The sequence below is a fragment of the Eublepharis macularius genome, chromosome 2 (genome assembly GCF_028583425.1).
Source record: "Eublepharis macularius isolate TG4126 chromosome 2, MPM_Emac_v1.0, whole genome shotgun sequence".
Lineage (NCBI taxonomy): Eukaryota > Metazoa > Chordata > Lepidosauria > Squamata > Eublepharidae > Eublepharis > Eublepharis macularius.
The window spans coordinates 26,256,018-26,270,019 of NC_072791.1; the positions used below are offsets into that span (position 1 = coordinate 26,256,018).

The window sequence follows — 14,002 nt, forward strand, 5'->3', positions numbered from 1 at the left end:
CCTGCCTGCCTCAAAGGAAGCGAGCAAGCGCCCTCTCTTCTACGGGCTTCCTCTGCGCAAAGAGTTGTGCCTCTCGAGATGCTAATCTCCTTTTGCAGATTTGCAAAGCCGAAGCAAGAACCGGGAGAGCATGGTTGCCAACTTCCAGGTGGTGGCAGGGCTCATGAATTACATCGGATCCCCAGGCCACATAAAACAGTTCCTCTATATGTGTGTGTGTGTGTGTGTCTCTCTCTCTGTGACATCCCACTGAGGTCCTTCCCCAACCCCCCCAGGCTCCACCCTCAAAATCTCCAGGAATTTCCCAACCTGGAGCTGGCAACCGTGTTGAAAGGGCGTGACCTGCTTACTACATCGGATACCCGCCCTTTTGTTATGCGGAGGGCTGGGCCAGGCCCTTGGAAAAGGGGCCTGGGAAACATGGGCCCGGCGTCGGCCAATGAAATCCAGCTGCCGCTGTCCCCGCTCCCAGCTACCCGGGGGGAAGGATTGTCTCTCCCTGGAAGGACCGGCCCAGCCCTGTCAACGGGAATGGCAGAATATCATAAAGCAGACGGGGGGGGCGTCTTAGATGCAACTCGCTTTGAGGCAGAGCAAAAATGGGAAAATCTGATTAAAAAGTGGGATTTTTAAGGGAGGGCGAGATTATGCTTCTCGGCCAAGCTTTCTGCCGACAACCTCCGCTCCATAAAACTTTACTGCTGGGTGAAACACTTTCCCAGCCTCATTCATTGCACAAGAATAAAGATTCCCATGGGTTAAATAGAGCAATCCGATGCAGTCCAGTCTGGGTTTCACTGGGAGTAACAGATTAGGATTGCTCGGCAATTGTTCCATTGAAGCCCAGAGTCTGACATTCCGCATTAACTGAATGTATGAATGCAGATCACTCAAGGGGCCGTTTCCCCGCATGGCCTTCCGCAGGCGCTCAAACCGGGAACCGCAGTGGGCCAGAAGCGCGGCGCAGGTGCGCTGCAGAAAGGTGCTGGTGTGGAAGCTCTTGCCAGAGGAGGGGGGCAGTTTTCCGGGAATGGTGATGGGGTGCGAAGTCTCGGGGAAGTGCAAACTGCAGGAGGGTTCCCCCCCCCCCGAACATTTGGATGAATTATTCACTCTTTATTTGTATTCACTAGATGAGTTAATGGAGGAGGAATCCCCATCCCCCTTTTAATGCAGGAACCCTGGTTCCAAAAACGTGGCAAGGAATGGGTTTACCTGTCCCAAGAATAACTAGCCGGTAAGCATAACCTACGGGTATTTGCTCTCAAGAACGATTCCGACGTTGGTCCCAACTAGAAGCGCCGTCTACTCGCGAACAGGGCCGAGTGGACTCCGCAAGCACTGCACGGCACTGCACGGCACTGCACTGGTATTGGAGAGCAAGATGTGCTTCCCAACATGAGGGGCTACAAATCTCAAATCGTCTGCCTCTCAGCTCGCCGAGTGACAAAAAGTGCCCTCAGTCTGGCCCTGCTCTAGAGTAGGCCAACTGCCACTGGGAGGGCTCCAACTGACTTCAAAGTCCACGCCTAACTGCCTCGACGGCTTCTCTGCTTCTTTAAGGTCTCCCCCCCCATCCCCTTCATGCAAATGAATGACCTTCGGACATGTTTTAACCATCCTCGACTAGATCACGGTGTGAAGGGTAAAAAAAAAAAGTTGGATCCTTCCCGCAACTCTCCTTCCCACTGTTCTTTATAAGCAGCTTTGGCGGTTCCAAATTTGCATTAACGATCGAGAGGGATGGTTACTAGTCGCTACCTAAGCCGGAGTGAATGTCTTTCATAACCCCCAGGAAAAGCTGCGTTTGTTCTAAGGACTTTGTGCAAAGCAGACCCAGGGCCATTCTCTCCCCCCTCCCCATTTCAAAAGAAACTCCTTTTGATCGCGTAAGTCCCATAAAGTCTCTTTATTACAAGAGCCCCAGTTTAGGTTCACCCCCCCCCCCCAACCCGGTCCCCTCTTGACCAGCAGCCGGGCTCTCTTTGGTCCCACTAAGTTTGCAGAATTCCCAGGGATTTTCACAGGGATCCTTACCCACTCTCGGTGGCTGGGCGCATGAGAGAGGGAGGGAGGGAGAGATAGTGTCTGTCTTTGTGGCTCCCACTGCAATCGCAATTCAGATTAAGGAGGGAGAGAGCGAGCGAGAGACAGAGCCGGGGTGGGGGGGAGAGAAGAGAAATCTCTCTTCCCCCACGCAGATATTTGTGTTACTGTAAAAACGCTTGGAAATGCACCGCGAAGGTGTTGCTGCAGCGGAGTCGGGCTGCCGTCGCCACGGCTTGCGCGCGGGGAAGAGCGAGGCGAGAGATCTGAATTGTCAGGGGGCAGCAGCGAAGGATCGCAGCGACGCCAAGATCCGCCCGGGCGATCTCGGAGCAGGTGGATCGAGCGAGGGCAGATGGATCCCGCGTCTCCCGAGCGGCCACCTCGGCATCTCCCGAGCCCACCTGCAACTCTTTTTTTGCCTTCCCGGCGCCAGTCCGCTCGCCTTAACCAAACACCCCTTACCTTCCTACTCCCCCCTCTCCGACGTCCTACCAGTGGGCGGGGAAGGGGTGCCCTCCCCTCCAAGACCTTTCCTGGGATGGGGTGGGAGGGGGGACAGGCTCACCCCCCTTTCCCGATCGCTTTTTGGCCTCCCCCTCCCTCCCGCCTGAATTCTGGTTAATTTCATTTTGGCTGGCGTTCAACAGAAGGCAGCCAAGGCGAAGCAATAGGAGCCGCGCGTGTGCTGGGAGTGTGTTGGAGGGTGGTTTTTTTTTCTTTCCCTTCCTCCCTTCTCTCCCCCCCCCCCCCCCGCTTCTTCGTCTTCTTCTTGTTCTCTTGCAGGGTACAATGTTAAAAAGCCACCGCTAGTCGCCCCCAGTGCTCCTACTCTCTAGGTCTTTTTTGTCTCTAGTGCAGATTAAACGTCACGTCCGCACTTGAACTTGAATTTTATCCCATTGTACGGAGGCAGCCCCAGCCATAGAGAGACGGAGCGCTCCCAGGGAACCAGGACTCCGCCATCTTCACATTGCAATATATCTCCTAGTAATAGCCAGCACTCACCCAGAAGCACTGGGGGGCTTCTTTCCTAGCAAGTCCCTGTGCCAAGCGAGGGAGGGGGGAAGCCTGTGGCAAAGTGGGGGGCGAGCCAAGCCAAGCCAAAAAAAAAAGCAAAAAGCAAAAACAGCAACAAAAAAAAGCAACCAACCCAGTGGCACCTGAACTGGCGATGAGGAGACACAGTTTGGGCTACCCCTTAAAAAAATCCAATTAACCCAGCAAGGGTAATTTTTTCCTGCAATTTTTTTCCCTCTGCGTGTGGCAAATCCCATTTTTGTCTACTTTTGGAAAAGCGCGTGTGTTTATAATCCAGTTTTTTTTAAAGAACCCTCCTGGTGGAAGAAGTGCACTTTGCTTTTTTTTATTTTTACTCTCTCTTTTTTTTTGCTAAGCACTCTGGAAAAATAAAAGTGTCAGTGCTTGGTGGGGTAGGGAGGGGGGAGAAGAGAAAGCGACCTCCTCTCCTGAAGTTGAAGAAAAAGACCTGGAAGCAGTGGAAAGAGGAGAAAAAAAGAGACAGTTTGGCGAAAATAAAACCAGCCTTCCCCCCCTCCTCCAGCGATGATTTTTTTTTCGAAAAATTGAAGGCAGAATCTCATCTTGAGTACGCCAAGGAGAAAAAACAAAACCGCCAAGAGTTTCTCTCGTTTTCCCCCCAACTTCTTTAATTTTTTTTAAAAGAAGAAGAGATCGGTCAAGAAGAAACATCAAAGAAGAGGAGGAAGAAGAAGAGGAAGAAGATCGCTCCCCCCTCCTCCAACCTAGCCCCCCTACCCAAGTCCTGCTCTCCGGGCGATGACCAACTAAATGCCAGGGCAATGTCCCGTCGCAAGCAGGGGAACCCGCAGCACTTGTCACAAAGGGAAATTATCACGCGTAAGTTGCAACTCCCAAGCAAGCCGGTTCGGAAAGGAAAGTGGTTGTGTGTGATGGTGGGGGGGGGGGGGTTGCAACGATAGAAGCCTGGCGTGCATTTCTGTGTTGCGTGAAACTGACCAGGAGAGTTCTTGGGGGGGGGGGGGAGACTGAAGCGAAGGGTCTTGAGAGTTAGAAAGAAGGGAGGGGGGTGCTGGCTGGTGGGTGTGTGTGGCTGCCTGGGAGGACGGGGGGAGAGACGAGGAGGAGAGTGGGGGGAGACGAGAGAGAAGGGGGGCGGTGGGGGGGGAAAAAGCAAAGTTTGGAGGCGATTCGGTGCAGGCGAGCGCGGAGGGACCGGAGGACGCGGCCGAGCCGGTTTGCAAAGCAGGGCGCATTGGGGGAGAAGGGAAGGGGCTGGGCGGCGGGGAAAGGCCGGTCCGAAGTTGGCTAGCGCGGCGGCGGCGGCGGCAGCCGGGGGAAGAAAGGTGGCTGGGGGGGGCGCCTAATGGGAACCACATGGAGAAAGGACGCCTGGGCCGGGCTGGAGCGGCGAGGCCCGAGCGGGGAGCAGCACAGGAGGAGGCGTGGGGCTCGCGGGAGGCGCACCGGGAGGGCTGGGGGAGAAGATGCGGTGGCCGAGGCTGCCCCTCACCCCCGATCGGGGAAGGCGAGCTGGCCAACACAGGCAGGGGGCGGCGGGAGGGGGGGTCAATGCACAGGTAGCTGGCCAGGCTGGAGCCTTCCTTCCCGCGCCAGCCCGACTCACCCCAGGGCTGGCTGTCCTGCCCGAAAGTGCAGGGTGGCTGTGTGTGAATGCAAAAATAGAGGGGGGGGGTGAAGTGATGGGGGAGTCTTGCTGAGGAAGGGTCTCCCATTTTGCACGGCGCGCAGTTTGCAAAGCAGCAGTCCTGGCCACTTCGGCCGGAGGAAGGTGTTAGGACCGAAATCGCCTCAGGGAAGGCGCTTGGTTGAGAAGGGACGAGCTGCGAGAGGGCAAGCGGAGGGCAGAGAATCCGGAGATGGGGAGACCTGGGGAGCTTCTTGAGCCAGTCGGCAATAGTTGCAAAGCTGCTGCTTTCCTACCTTAACCCCAAAGCACAGCCGCGCTCCTTTAGTTCACTTTGGGGTTTGTTTTGCCGGCCCCGACGCCGAAATGGACTAGAAGGTCTTGTGCCTCTGCGATCTCCTAAAGATCACAGGAAACCTTGTAGTTTTGCTTCAAAAAAAAGGGGGGGGACGAGGGGGAGATGGAAAAAGAACAAAAAAAGAAACATCCGAAGTGTTGATGGTGAAAATTGGGGGGAGGGGGGGAATCCAAAAGGCATTAATTGCAAGCCCAGACAATCCCATGCAAAGCGAACAGCTCCCATGCAAAAACCTGACCCTTTTTGCAAAACTCCCGTTGCGCGTGGAGCTAGACGGGGAGAGGAGAGGAGGGGGCAGAGCGAGAGAAGGGGCCCGAATTGGAGAGGCTGTGCAAAAGAAATTATGCTGTATTCTAAAAACATTTAAATAAATAAATAGACATGGGGACCGAGAGTGCTCAAAGGCTCCCCTCCCCCCCGAAAAGCTCGCAGCCATCTGCCAGCAGCGCTCGGTGACAGCGCGCTCTCTCTCCCTCCTTGCCCTTTGTTACAGCTGATAAAAATGTTATTTTTTGAAAAGAATTCCTCGGGATTGTATTGATGGGAGAAGGCAAGGCGCTCCACGCGGGATGGGGCTTTGCTTGCCAGTGTAACCCCCCCCCCACTTTATTGTTATTTCTTCTTTTTCTCTCCTCCTTTCTCCCCTTCTTATTCCCCCCTCCCTTATTAACCATCACGGGCTACAGCAACCATGCTGATGCATTTGTTCCTGGCTTTTTAATTGAGTTGGAGCGCTGCTTTGCAAAGGGGGACTGGAGGCTGCTCCTGAAACCACCAAATAAAGTGGATTAAAAAGGAAACAAAATATAAAAACAACCCCTTCACATCTTTTTGGGTTCACTGCGATATTTTTCTGTGCTTAGAAAACCCAGCCGGTGTGTGAATTCTCTTTCTAGTAGGGAGAAAAGGGGAGGGACGTGTGCGTGTGTTTAAATAAGTCCAGATTATTTCATGCAGCTCGTCTGCCCCCCTTCTTTGCAAGGAGAGTTTGGTTTTAGAGATGATGGGGTGCTGGAGGAAAAGGGGGGGGGAGGTGAGGAATGCACTTTTAACTGTGAAGGTGGCAAAAAGAAACCTGCTTGCAAATTTGGTTTCAGAGAATCCATATGGGGTGTGGGTCTGTCCATGAATTTCAACTCTCCTGAAAATTCAAAGTATATAATTTGACATGGCGGTAATTCTGGGGTAGGAGATGAGTGTAATGGAAGGGGTACCGCAAGGATCCGAGGAGCATCCTGTATCGAGTATGTGTGGAGTGTTAGGTTGGCTGGCTGGCAGCTCTCTTTCCTCAGTTTCTTCCATTCCTCTTTCCATTTGGGAGAGACGGATTTGGGCCGTCAGAGTATCCTCTCAACTGGACTGGGGGGCAAAAAGAGAGAGAGAAGGTGGGTGGTGGGCATCAGGGTGTGTGTGAATTCCTGTAGAGATCCCAGCAAAAACCGTCCAGCTTGAATGAAAAGAGTGGCTTTTCACCAGGCAGGAGTAAGTTGGACCAGTTTCCGGGTAGGAGTGATAAATTATTAAAGAGGAGCCTGTTTAAACAAAAAAACAACAACAACAAGGAAAGAGACCCCGGAGAAGTTTTTCAGGAGAAGCACAAAGAAGAAGAAGCCAATAAATATAAATGGGAAATCTCTCTCTCTCTCTCTCTCTCTCTCTCTCTCTCTCTCTCTCTCTCTCTCTCTCTCTCTCTCTCTCTCTCTCTCACTATTCACATAAACACCCACCCTCCCCTTTTTCTTGAATGAATTTGCTGTTGTTTTCTGAAGTCTTCAAGCTATTTGATGTTTCATTGTTAGGCACTTGCCAGGAGAATCGCCTGGCATTTCAGAGTACATGGCAAAGTGGTGTGGGGGCGTAAGGAGGAGAAAGGAGCTCCATTCTGAACCCTCTTCATTGGAATTTATTGGATTTCAAGGTTCTGATGCCGGATGGCAAAAGGGGCGGGGGGCTCAGTCTGAACTTGTGCATGATTACTCAGAAATAAATCCCACGGAGTTCACTGAGATTTACTCCCATGTAAATAAGCATAGAATTGCAGACTTGAGGGTACAATCCAGATTTAGTTCAGATCTGTGTTACTGACTCAGTGGGATGCTCGATGATTTTACAGTAGGCTTTAAAATACGTATAATTTACTAAATTTTGAAGTACAGTGTTTGCTTCTAGGGCTTCTATCCCCCCCCCCAATGAATTAAACCCTGTTTGTGATAGAGAAGTTGATGAATGAACATGTTTAAGTTTGTCTCCAGTAATGGGTCACTGTGGAAAATATAGCAAATTATGTAACATTTAGAAAGTGAAAATGAGATCTGTGTGTGAAAAGCAGAGGTAGATGTTGTAGGGCCTTACTGTGTGAAAGAAGGTAACGGTTTGATTTCTACAACAGAGGTTTTTTTTTAAAGTTTAATTTCAGCTATGAACAGGGAGGTTTGAGCACTGGTTCTGCGTTTTTAGAATGAAAAGGCATATTTGAATGCAGTCAAGGTGGCCCTTTTTCCTGCTGGCAAAATGACCTTCATTCATAAAAGAGTCTTGAGTCCACCTGAAGAAACTTCAGAAGAACGGGGAGGGAGCAATTGAGAAAAAATCAGACATTCCTGGGCAGCCCCCCCCCCCCCAAGAAAACTCAAATCTGTGCACAACAGGTTATTTATGAAGCTTTTTGATCGATCCATGTTGTGTTCTGACAATCAAGATATGGAAGAAAACACCCCTATGTATATATTCAAGTTTGATTTCCTTTAACTCTGTCATTTAGAGGCAACTGAGGAAATTAAAAGATATATTTCTAATTGTGAATGTAGACATGTATGGAAAAAATTGGGTAGGAGAGGAAATGTATCTTGGGGGCTTACCTGTAAGGCAGTCTGCATGCTGGTGTCTGCAGCAGGTGTCGCATCCTGACTTAAGAAAATGCTATGAAAAGATAGTGTTCTCCATCGGAGGTTTTTCCGACTAAGCCAGGCACATTAATTTTTGAGAATTAAACCTGGATCTGTGCCCCCTCTCCACTTCTGTCTTACTGCCCCCTCCTTTTTTGGACACTTCCTACCCTTCTGTCCACTCTTTATCATGCTTGTTTTGAGTTGATTTGCTCAAGATAAGAGAAACAGATTTCCCAACCGAGTGTGGACTCAGAGACAGCTTTGCTTTTTTCTGTGGTAGGCAAACACAGAGTAGCATATTTTGTCAAGCCTGCTGAAGCATTTTAGTAAGCATGGCTTTAAAAGCTTTTTTTTTGTTTTTGTTTTTGCAATGTGGTTGTGCTTTAATGGCAAAGCTTGGCAGGAGCCGGCATCTCGCGTCAAGTGTATTGGAGGGTTGTGTCAAACAAAGGACCATCTTGTAGGGCATGCAATGAGAGTGATGATCTGAATGAACGTGGTCCAGGTAAAGGAGGCCAAATTAGAGGTAATCGCTGGCTCCATTGACACTTTCCTCCCTTCTTTATCAGAAGAAAATGTGCCCAGAGCTTGTTCGGTTAGCTTAAAACATTTTGTACAATGCTCCCCCTCCACTTTTAGATATTTCCTTTCTTGATTGTCCCGAACCTCTTTGTTGATGGCCAGATACTTTCCAAAATAAACTTTGCTAGCTTTCAGCTGAATTGCAAGTCACGTTTGTGCCAGTGGTGCCTCACCGGCATGCCGTGACAGCTAGGGGGCGCTCATAGCCTGTCTCATCGAAGAGTCGGGTTTCCCAGCACCCATGAGGAGAGGAAATAATCTAGGTAGAGGCTAGTCAGTTTCCATTGCTGCAAAATGTTTTTTAGGTGTAAAGTTGTGGTATTGATTTTCATGCCGAGATCTATATGGTACAAGATGAGAGAGATTGCAAGTTAGATAAATCTATTTTCTAAGCAAATTATGACTGATTAAACGGCACCAGCAAGATAGATACCTTTAATTAAAATTAGTTTTTAACGGTGTCCCTGACAGTCAACGGCTTCTGTTTGCTTTCTCAATTCGGAGTCTTTGGATTTGCTCTGAGCAAAGAATAGTTTGTGTCCAAGTAGGAAAATGAATATGCACACAATCTTTAATTTGCCTCTTTTTAGGTTTGGATTTGGGCACTCTAAACCTGGAAGGTTCTTACAGTGGAATATATAAAATACAAATCTTGTGAAACAGTAGGACAGGGTCAGCCAATCCAAGCCCTTAACAAAATATGGTGCGTACATGTATATTTACACTTTTTTTCTGTTTTGAGTGAATATTTATGTATATATAATCAGACAGAGAAATAGCAAAAGCAATCTAGGATGTAATGTTATGAGCAGTAGAAATGGAGTGATCAAACTGCCTCCATAAAAAGCTATACATTCACTAGTGACTGTGACTACTCGCCAAAACGGATGCACACAAAGATTTCTATTTATGTGAATTACATAGTTGCAGAATATGAATGTAGCCCATATCATGTATATAGAACCAGATGCTTCAGAGTTTGTGTGCTAGTGCAGATTTATACATACACGCAGGATTTTTTTTTACAACTACATATTTCGATGCGCATGCCGTAAGAGATAAAAATAGGTATTGGATACTAAGCAGTAAAGATGCAATGTCTTCAGAAGGTGCCCGAGTACACGGTTAGGGGTATGAACACGCAGCCTTTCGTTGCACTGAAGGTCATAATTCCATGTGGTGTGATTGAAGGCAGGCAGTCTTCCTTTCAATCCTTGTATCATGTGAGAATAATAACTGAATATAGATATTCCCTCATGGGAAAGAAATAGAACTCCATCTTGCCAACATAAGAAAAAGTTTCTGTCATAAGATGAAAATCCTTCTCTGTGTGCTTTCTCTGGCTTATGCACACATAGTTGGTGTGAATGCTTCTAGTCCAAATGTATAGAATTGAATGGGCTATATAGAGAAGGTTCCACTTCCCTGGGAATGTCAGCAGCGAATGTTTATGAAGAAGTTTGTCAGGTTATGGCATTGTTAACGCTTCTACCAATGTTCTCATTTTAGGGCACAGTCTGTGGGTGGATGTTCTCCTGTGACAGGGTAAAGGGCTGCACTGGAACTTGAAAGAGAAATAAATGAGGTCAGACAAAAGAGAAGGCCTGTCACCCACTATAGAAAAAGATTTCACTCTCAACTAGACAGGGCCTGCAATTTATCTGATAATTCCTCCACTTGGTTTAGTCTCTGCGTCCAGACCGTGGGCACTTTGTTGGACGAATTTGAAAGCTAAATCAATCTGAAGTTTAGAGTACTCACTGCCCCCTCTTAAATTTTGGGAAGTTTCTTTGTTATGGAAACCTCAGCTTTGTCCATCAGTTTACTTCAGTCATAGGATGTGAAAACTTTATATATACGACTATAGATGCATATATACAAACAGTGCTGGTTTTTGTTTTTAAAAAAGGTGCCGGTACTCCTATAGGAGGTTGCACTGATTTCCACCGATTCCCACCCCCCTCAGTACATGGGAGAGCCTCCCCCTCCCCACAAGAGATGCTGGTACTCGGGACCACAAAAAAGTCCTGCTTATAACACAAGAGTGTGTGTGTATAAGTAAAAATAGCACTTAATTATCAAGAAGGAATCATTCTACATTTCATATCTCTTACGACAGTATTCATGTATACAAATGGTTCTCCTGTTTTCTTTCTGAACCCCCCCCCCCCTCCCCACATATTGCTTGGGAAATCCTTTTGTGATTTTTGGACACTGGCCTTTTTAAAAAAATGATTTTATAGTTGCAATTGAAGAGAGGAATAACACTCGATAAATAAAAAGACTGGTTGGGGGGCATCTTTATGATGATGCGTCTTAGAGTCCAGCAGGGCCAGAATAATTGCCATGAAAACTACTTAGGCATCATATCCAGCTATGGGCAAGGAAATATCCGGGATGCAAGTTGCTACTTTGTGATTGCGAGGTTTCCATTAGTTTCTGTGGGCCTTGTGGAGGATGCCTTAGGGGTGCAGTGTGACATCCAGTTATGCCAGTCCAGGACTTGGTGGGAGAAAAAACGAATGGGCACATGAAAAGTAGGGGCATGCTTATTTGTATCTTTGTAAGAAGACAAGGGGGGAGGAATCAAAACTCGTACAGAGCAGGCACTTTAGTGATAAATGGTGCGATTCATCCAGCGGCGGTTATAGTGACACCTGCCTTCTTTTTTCCTATTTTCATAAAATGTCCCTGAGCATTCCCTTTCCTCCATCAGCCTTGAAGGCGGGTGTGTATTCACAGTAAGTTGCAGTTTCTCAGCATTGGTTAGATGTGTCTCCCTCCTGTTGGAAGGGGGAAAAAAACCTGTCAACTAACACTTTATTCAGGGGGGCTCTTCCGAAGCAGGGCATTTTTCTTCCCCCCTCCCTCCCTCCCTCCCTCCCTTCTTGTTCTTCTATCAGGGAATATGTATTTAAATATCGAAAGCTTTCTTGAAAATAAATCAAAGAGGGACAAACTTCATGCTGCACACACATGTATGGGGGGGGAGACAGGTGGCGGCAGTGGCTGCAGTGATGTTCAAAGAATATCATTTTCTGAATCAAGTGACACCAGATTGGGAAGTTGATTAATGGTATGGCATTCCAAGGGACTGGCTTGGGTATTTACTTTATTTATTTTGCATATGCCGGACTTTTGGCCTGCCATGGTAAAGAATTTGTTTCCTTTTATGTAAAGAAGGTAATGATTTGGTGGTTCGGGGGGGGGATGAGATTGCTTTGGGAGGGGGGAATGTGTATCAAGGCTGTGTGTTTTGTGTGTGTGTAGCAGCATGTAATATGATGCAGAAAGGATAAATACAGAGAATTTGTACGTAGAAAGCCAACTCCGTATTTAGTGGTAGAACATCCAAGGCTTCTGTGGGAGTTGAAAAAACGGCCCAGGAGAGTTTAGGTGTGAGTAACGGATGATTTACAACCTCCCTGAATCCTTTTTTTGAGAGAGACATTTCACAAAAAGGTTCCACCTGTGCTTCAATCCACAGCCGAAATCAAATGCATTGATTGTTCTCATTTGAATTTCTTGGAGGGTTTTTTTTTTGTTCATATATTGCTAAGAATCTATATTCCAGACATCTTGTCCCAGCACAACTGAAAGCATAGACATTCCACTCAGTTTATACATCTTCCTCCTCCTCTTGAAGTATCCACTCCCCCCTTTTCTGTTTAGTTTTAACTAAAACAAATCTATTCACACAGGAACAAAGGAAGCTTTTGTATCGCATCATCTGAATCCCAGATTTATCTATGAAGATTTACGGCTTTCATGGTCTATACGAGAATCTATACTTTTTAGCCCCTCAAATCTTTTTATTTTTTTCCTGCCTCCACCAGCAACTAGTTTATTTAGCAAAATTTGTACCACCCGTGTTCTGTTAACACATTATTGCCTGCAGATTTTGATTTAAATGAGGGCAGAGGCAGGTCTCCGGGTAGAAATTCAGGAAAGTGGAGCTGCAGTAATCTTGGCTTTGCCAGTAGCCATGGATGACCAACTCTCCATAGAGTTGGGACTGCTTCTTGGTGGACTTTCAGTATCGTTCATTCATATTGGAGCATGCTGGGTATAAAAAAACTTTTTGTTCACGCATTTCATCTTTTTTTCCGTAATCATAGGTTATTTTTTCTGATTTTTGAAGCATTTATCTTACATTTTGTTGCTTGATGGGATAATATTTTTCCCTCTAAAATGGAGACTACTTCTGCAAAAGATATTTGACTTAGAGGTTTGCAGAGGGGTGCAATTCTTGCACCCCAGCAATTCTTGCAAATGCATTCTATCTAAAGAGGAAGGCATTCTCTTAAAAATTTCAGTGCTGGTCTGTCCATCATTGACTTCCTTTAGTAATTAGAAGTCATTAACATCTGAAGCCTGATCCTTGCAAAGCCGCTTAGTATCAAAGCAGGAACTGTGCCAAAAAACTTGCCGGTCCTATTCTGCAGTCAATTCCAGATCTAGAAGTGATTGACACCTAGGTGCCACAACTTTCGTGGGCAAGGCCAAAAGGATAAATAAGGGACGGAGACCAAACTATGTGTTTTCATACATGACAGTAAGAAGCACATTTGATCCTCTCTCATGCTCAGATTAGTGCCGTATATGAATGCTGTTTATTTAATGAAAGATAGAATATTGGTACCTTGTATTTTAATAATCTTTGTAGTACACAGTTTTGCATCTGCTTTGCTTGTCCCCCTTTTCTCCCCTTTTCTGTACCCCATTTTTGCTTTAATTAAAAAAAAAGAATGTTGAAGAGAAACTGATGGCACATTTTTGCCAGTGTATGCTTTTTACCTGCTTTATTGTTACCACCTTTAGTCTGCAAAAGTTACAAGCCCACAGAAGTATGCTAGTTGTTGATAAAAATTGTGATACATTTTTTTTTCAAAGCCCCCTAACTTTTCTACAACTTCCCCCGTTGTCCAGAGAAAGATTCTTGTTTGCCACAAGATTCTTGACCAAGTGAGCGGCTTTATATAAGCAGTTTAAGATTCCAATGTGAAAAATGCTTTTTGAGCTGTTACTTGCTGGTTGGTTTGGGCTTTATGGTTCTGCTGAGACCCATATTCTGTTCTGCATACGACCTACAATGGCTGGAATTAGCAGTTTTGAGCATTATATCTCAGCCTGGCTCCATGCTCTCCTTTTTATTTTGGATTTATGGAAAATGTTCATTTTAGCAGATCAGAATGTTTGCTAAGAAACAAACGGAACAAAAACAAAACTTAACATTTGGGGGACAGTGAAAGCTCAGACCCAGTGAAATCTCTAAATATGAAATTTTCTAATCTGAGACCAACTTTCAGGAAGAATATTGGTGCAGGCAGGGCAGCTGAGATATCGAAGCTTTTCCACATTTGGTGGTGTGATGTCTTCAGAACAGTTCCTATGTGACCAGTCCTGGTTACCTTAGGTTCAGTAGTGTAATTCTAAAGAGATTGGTTGGGGTGGGAGTGATAAAAATTCTGATGGAGG

At 46.7% G+C, this 14,002-nt stretch overlaps 1 protein-coding gene across 6 annotated transcripts in view; it reads left to right on the top strand.

Annotated features, from left to right (window-relative positions):
• The first annotated feature begins 2,989 nt into the window (after positions 1–2,989).
• BCL11B (BCL11 transcription factor B) overlaps positions 2,990–14,002 on the top strand; it is a 174,553-nt gene continuing 163,540 nt past the window's right edge. For all 6 annotated transcript variants that reach the window (XM_054970695.1, XM_054970698.1, XM_054970697.1 and 3 more), the window contains exon 1: positions 2,990–3,927. In XM_054970695.1, coding sequence (XP_054826670.1) covers positions 3,870–3,927 — 58 coding nt within the window. In that variant the 5' untranslated portion in view covers positions 2,990–3,869. The remainder of the gene's footprint in view (positions 3,928–14,002) is intronic.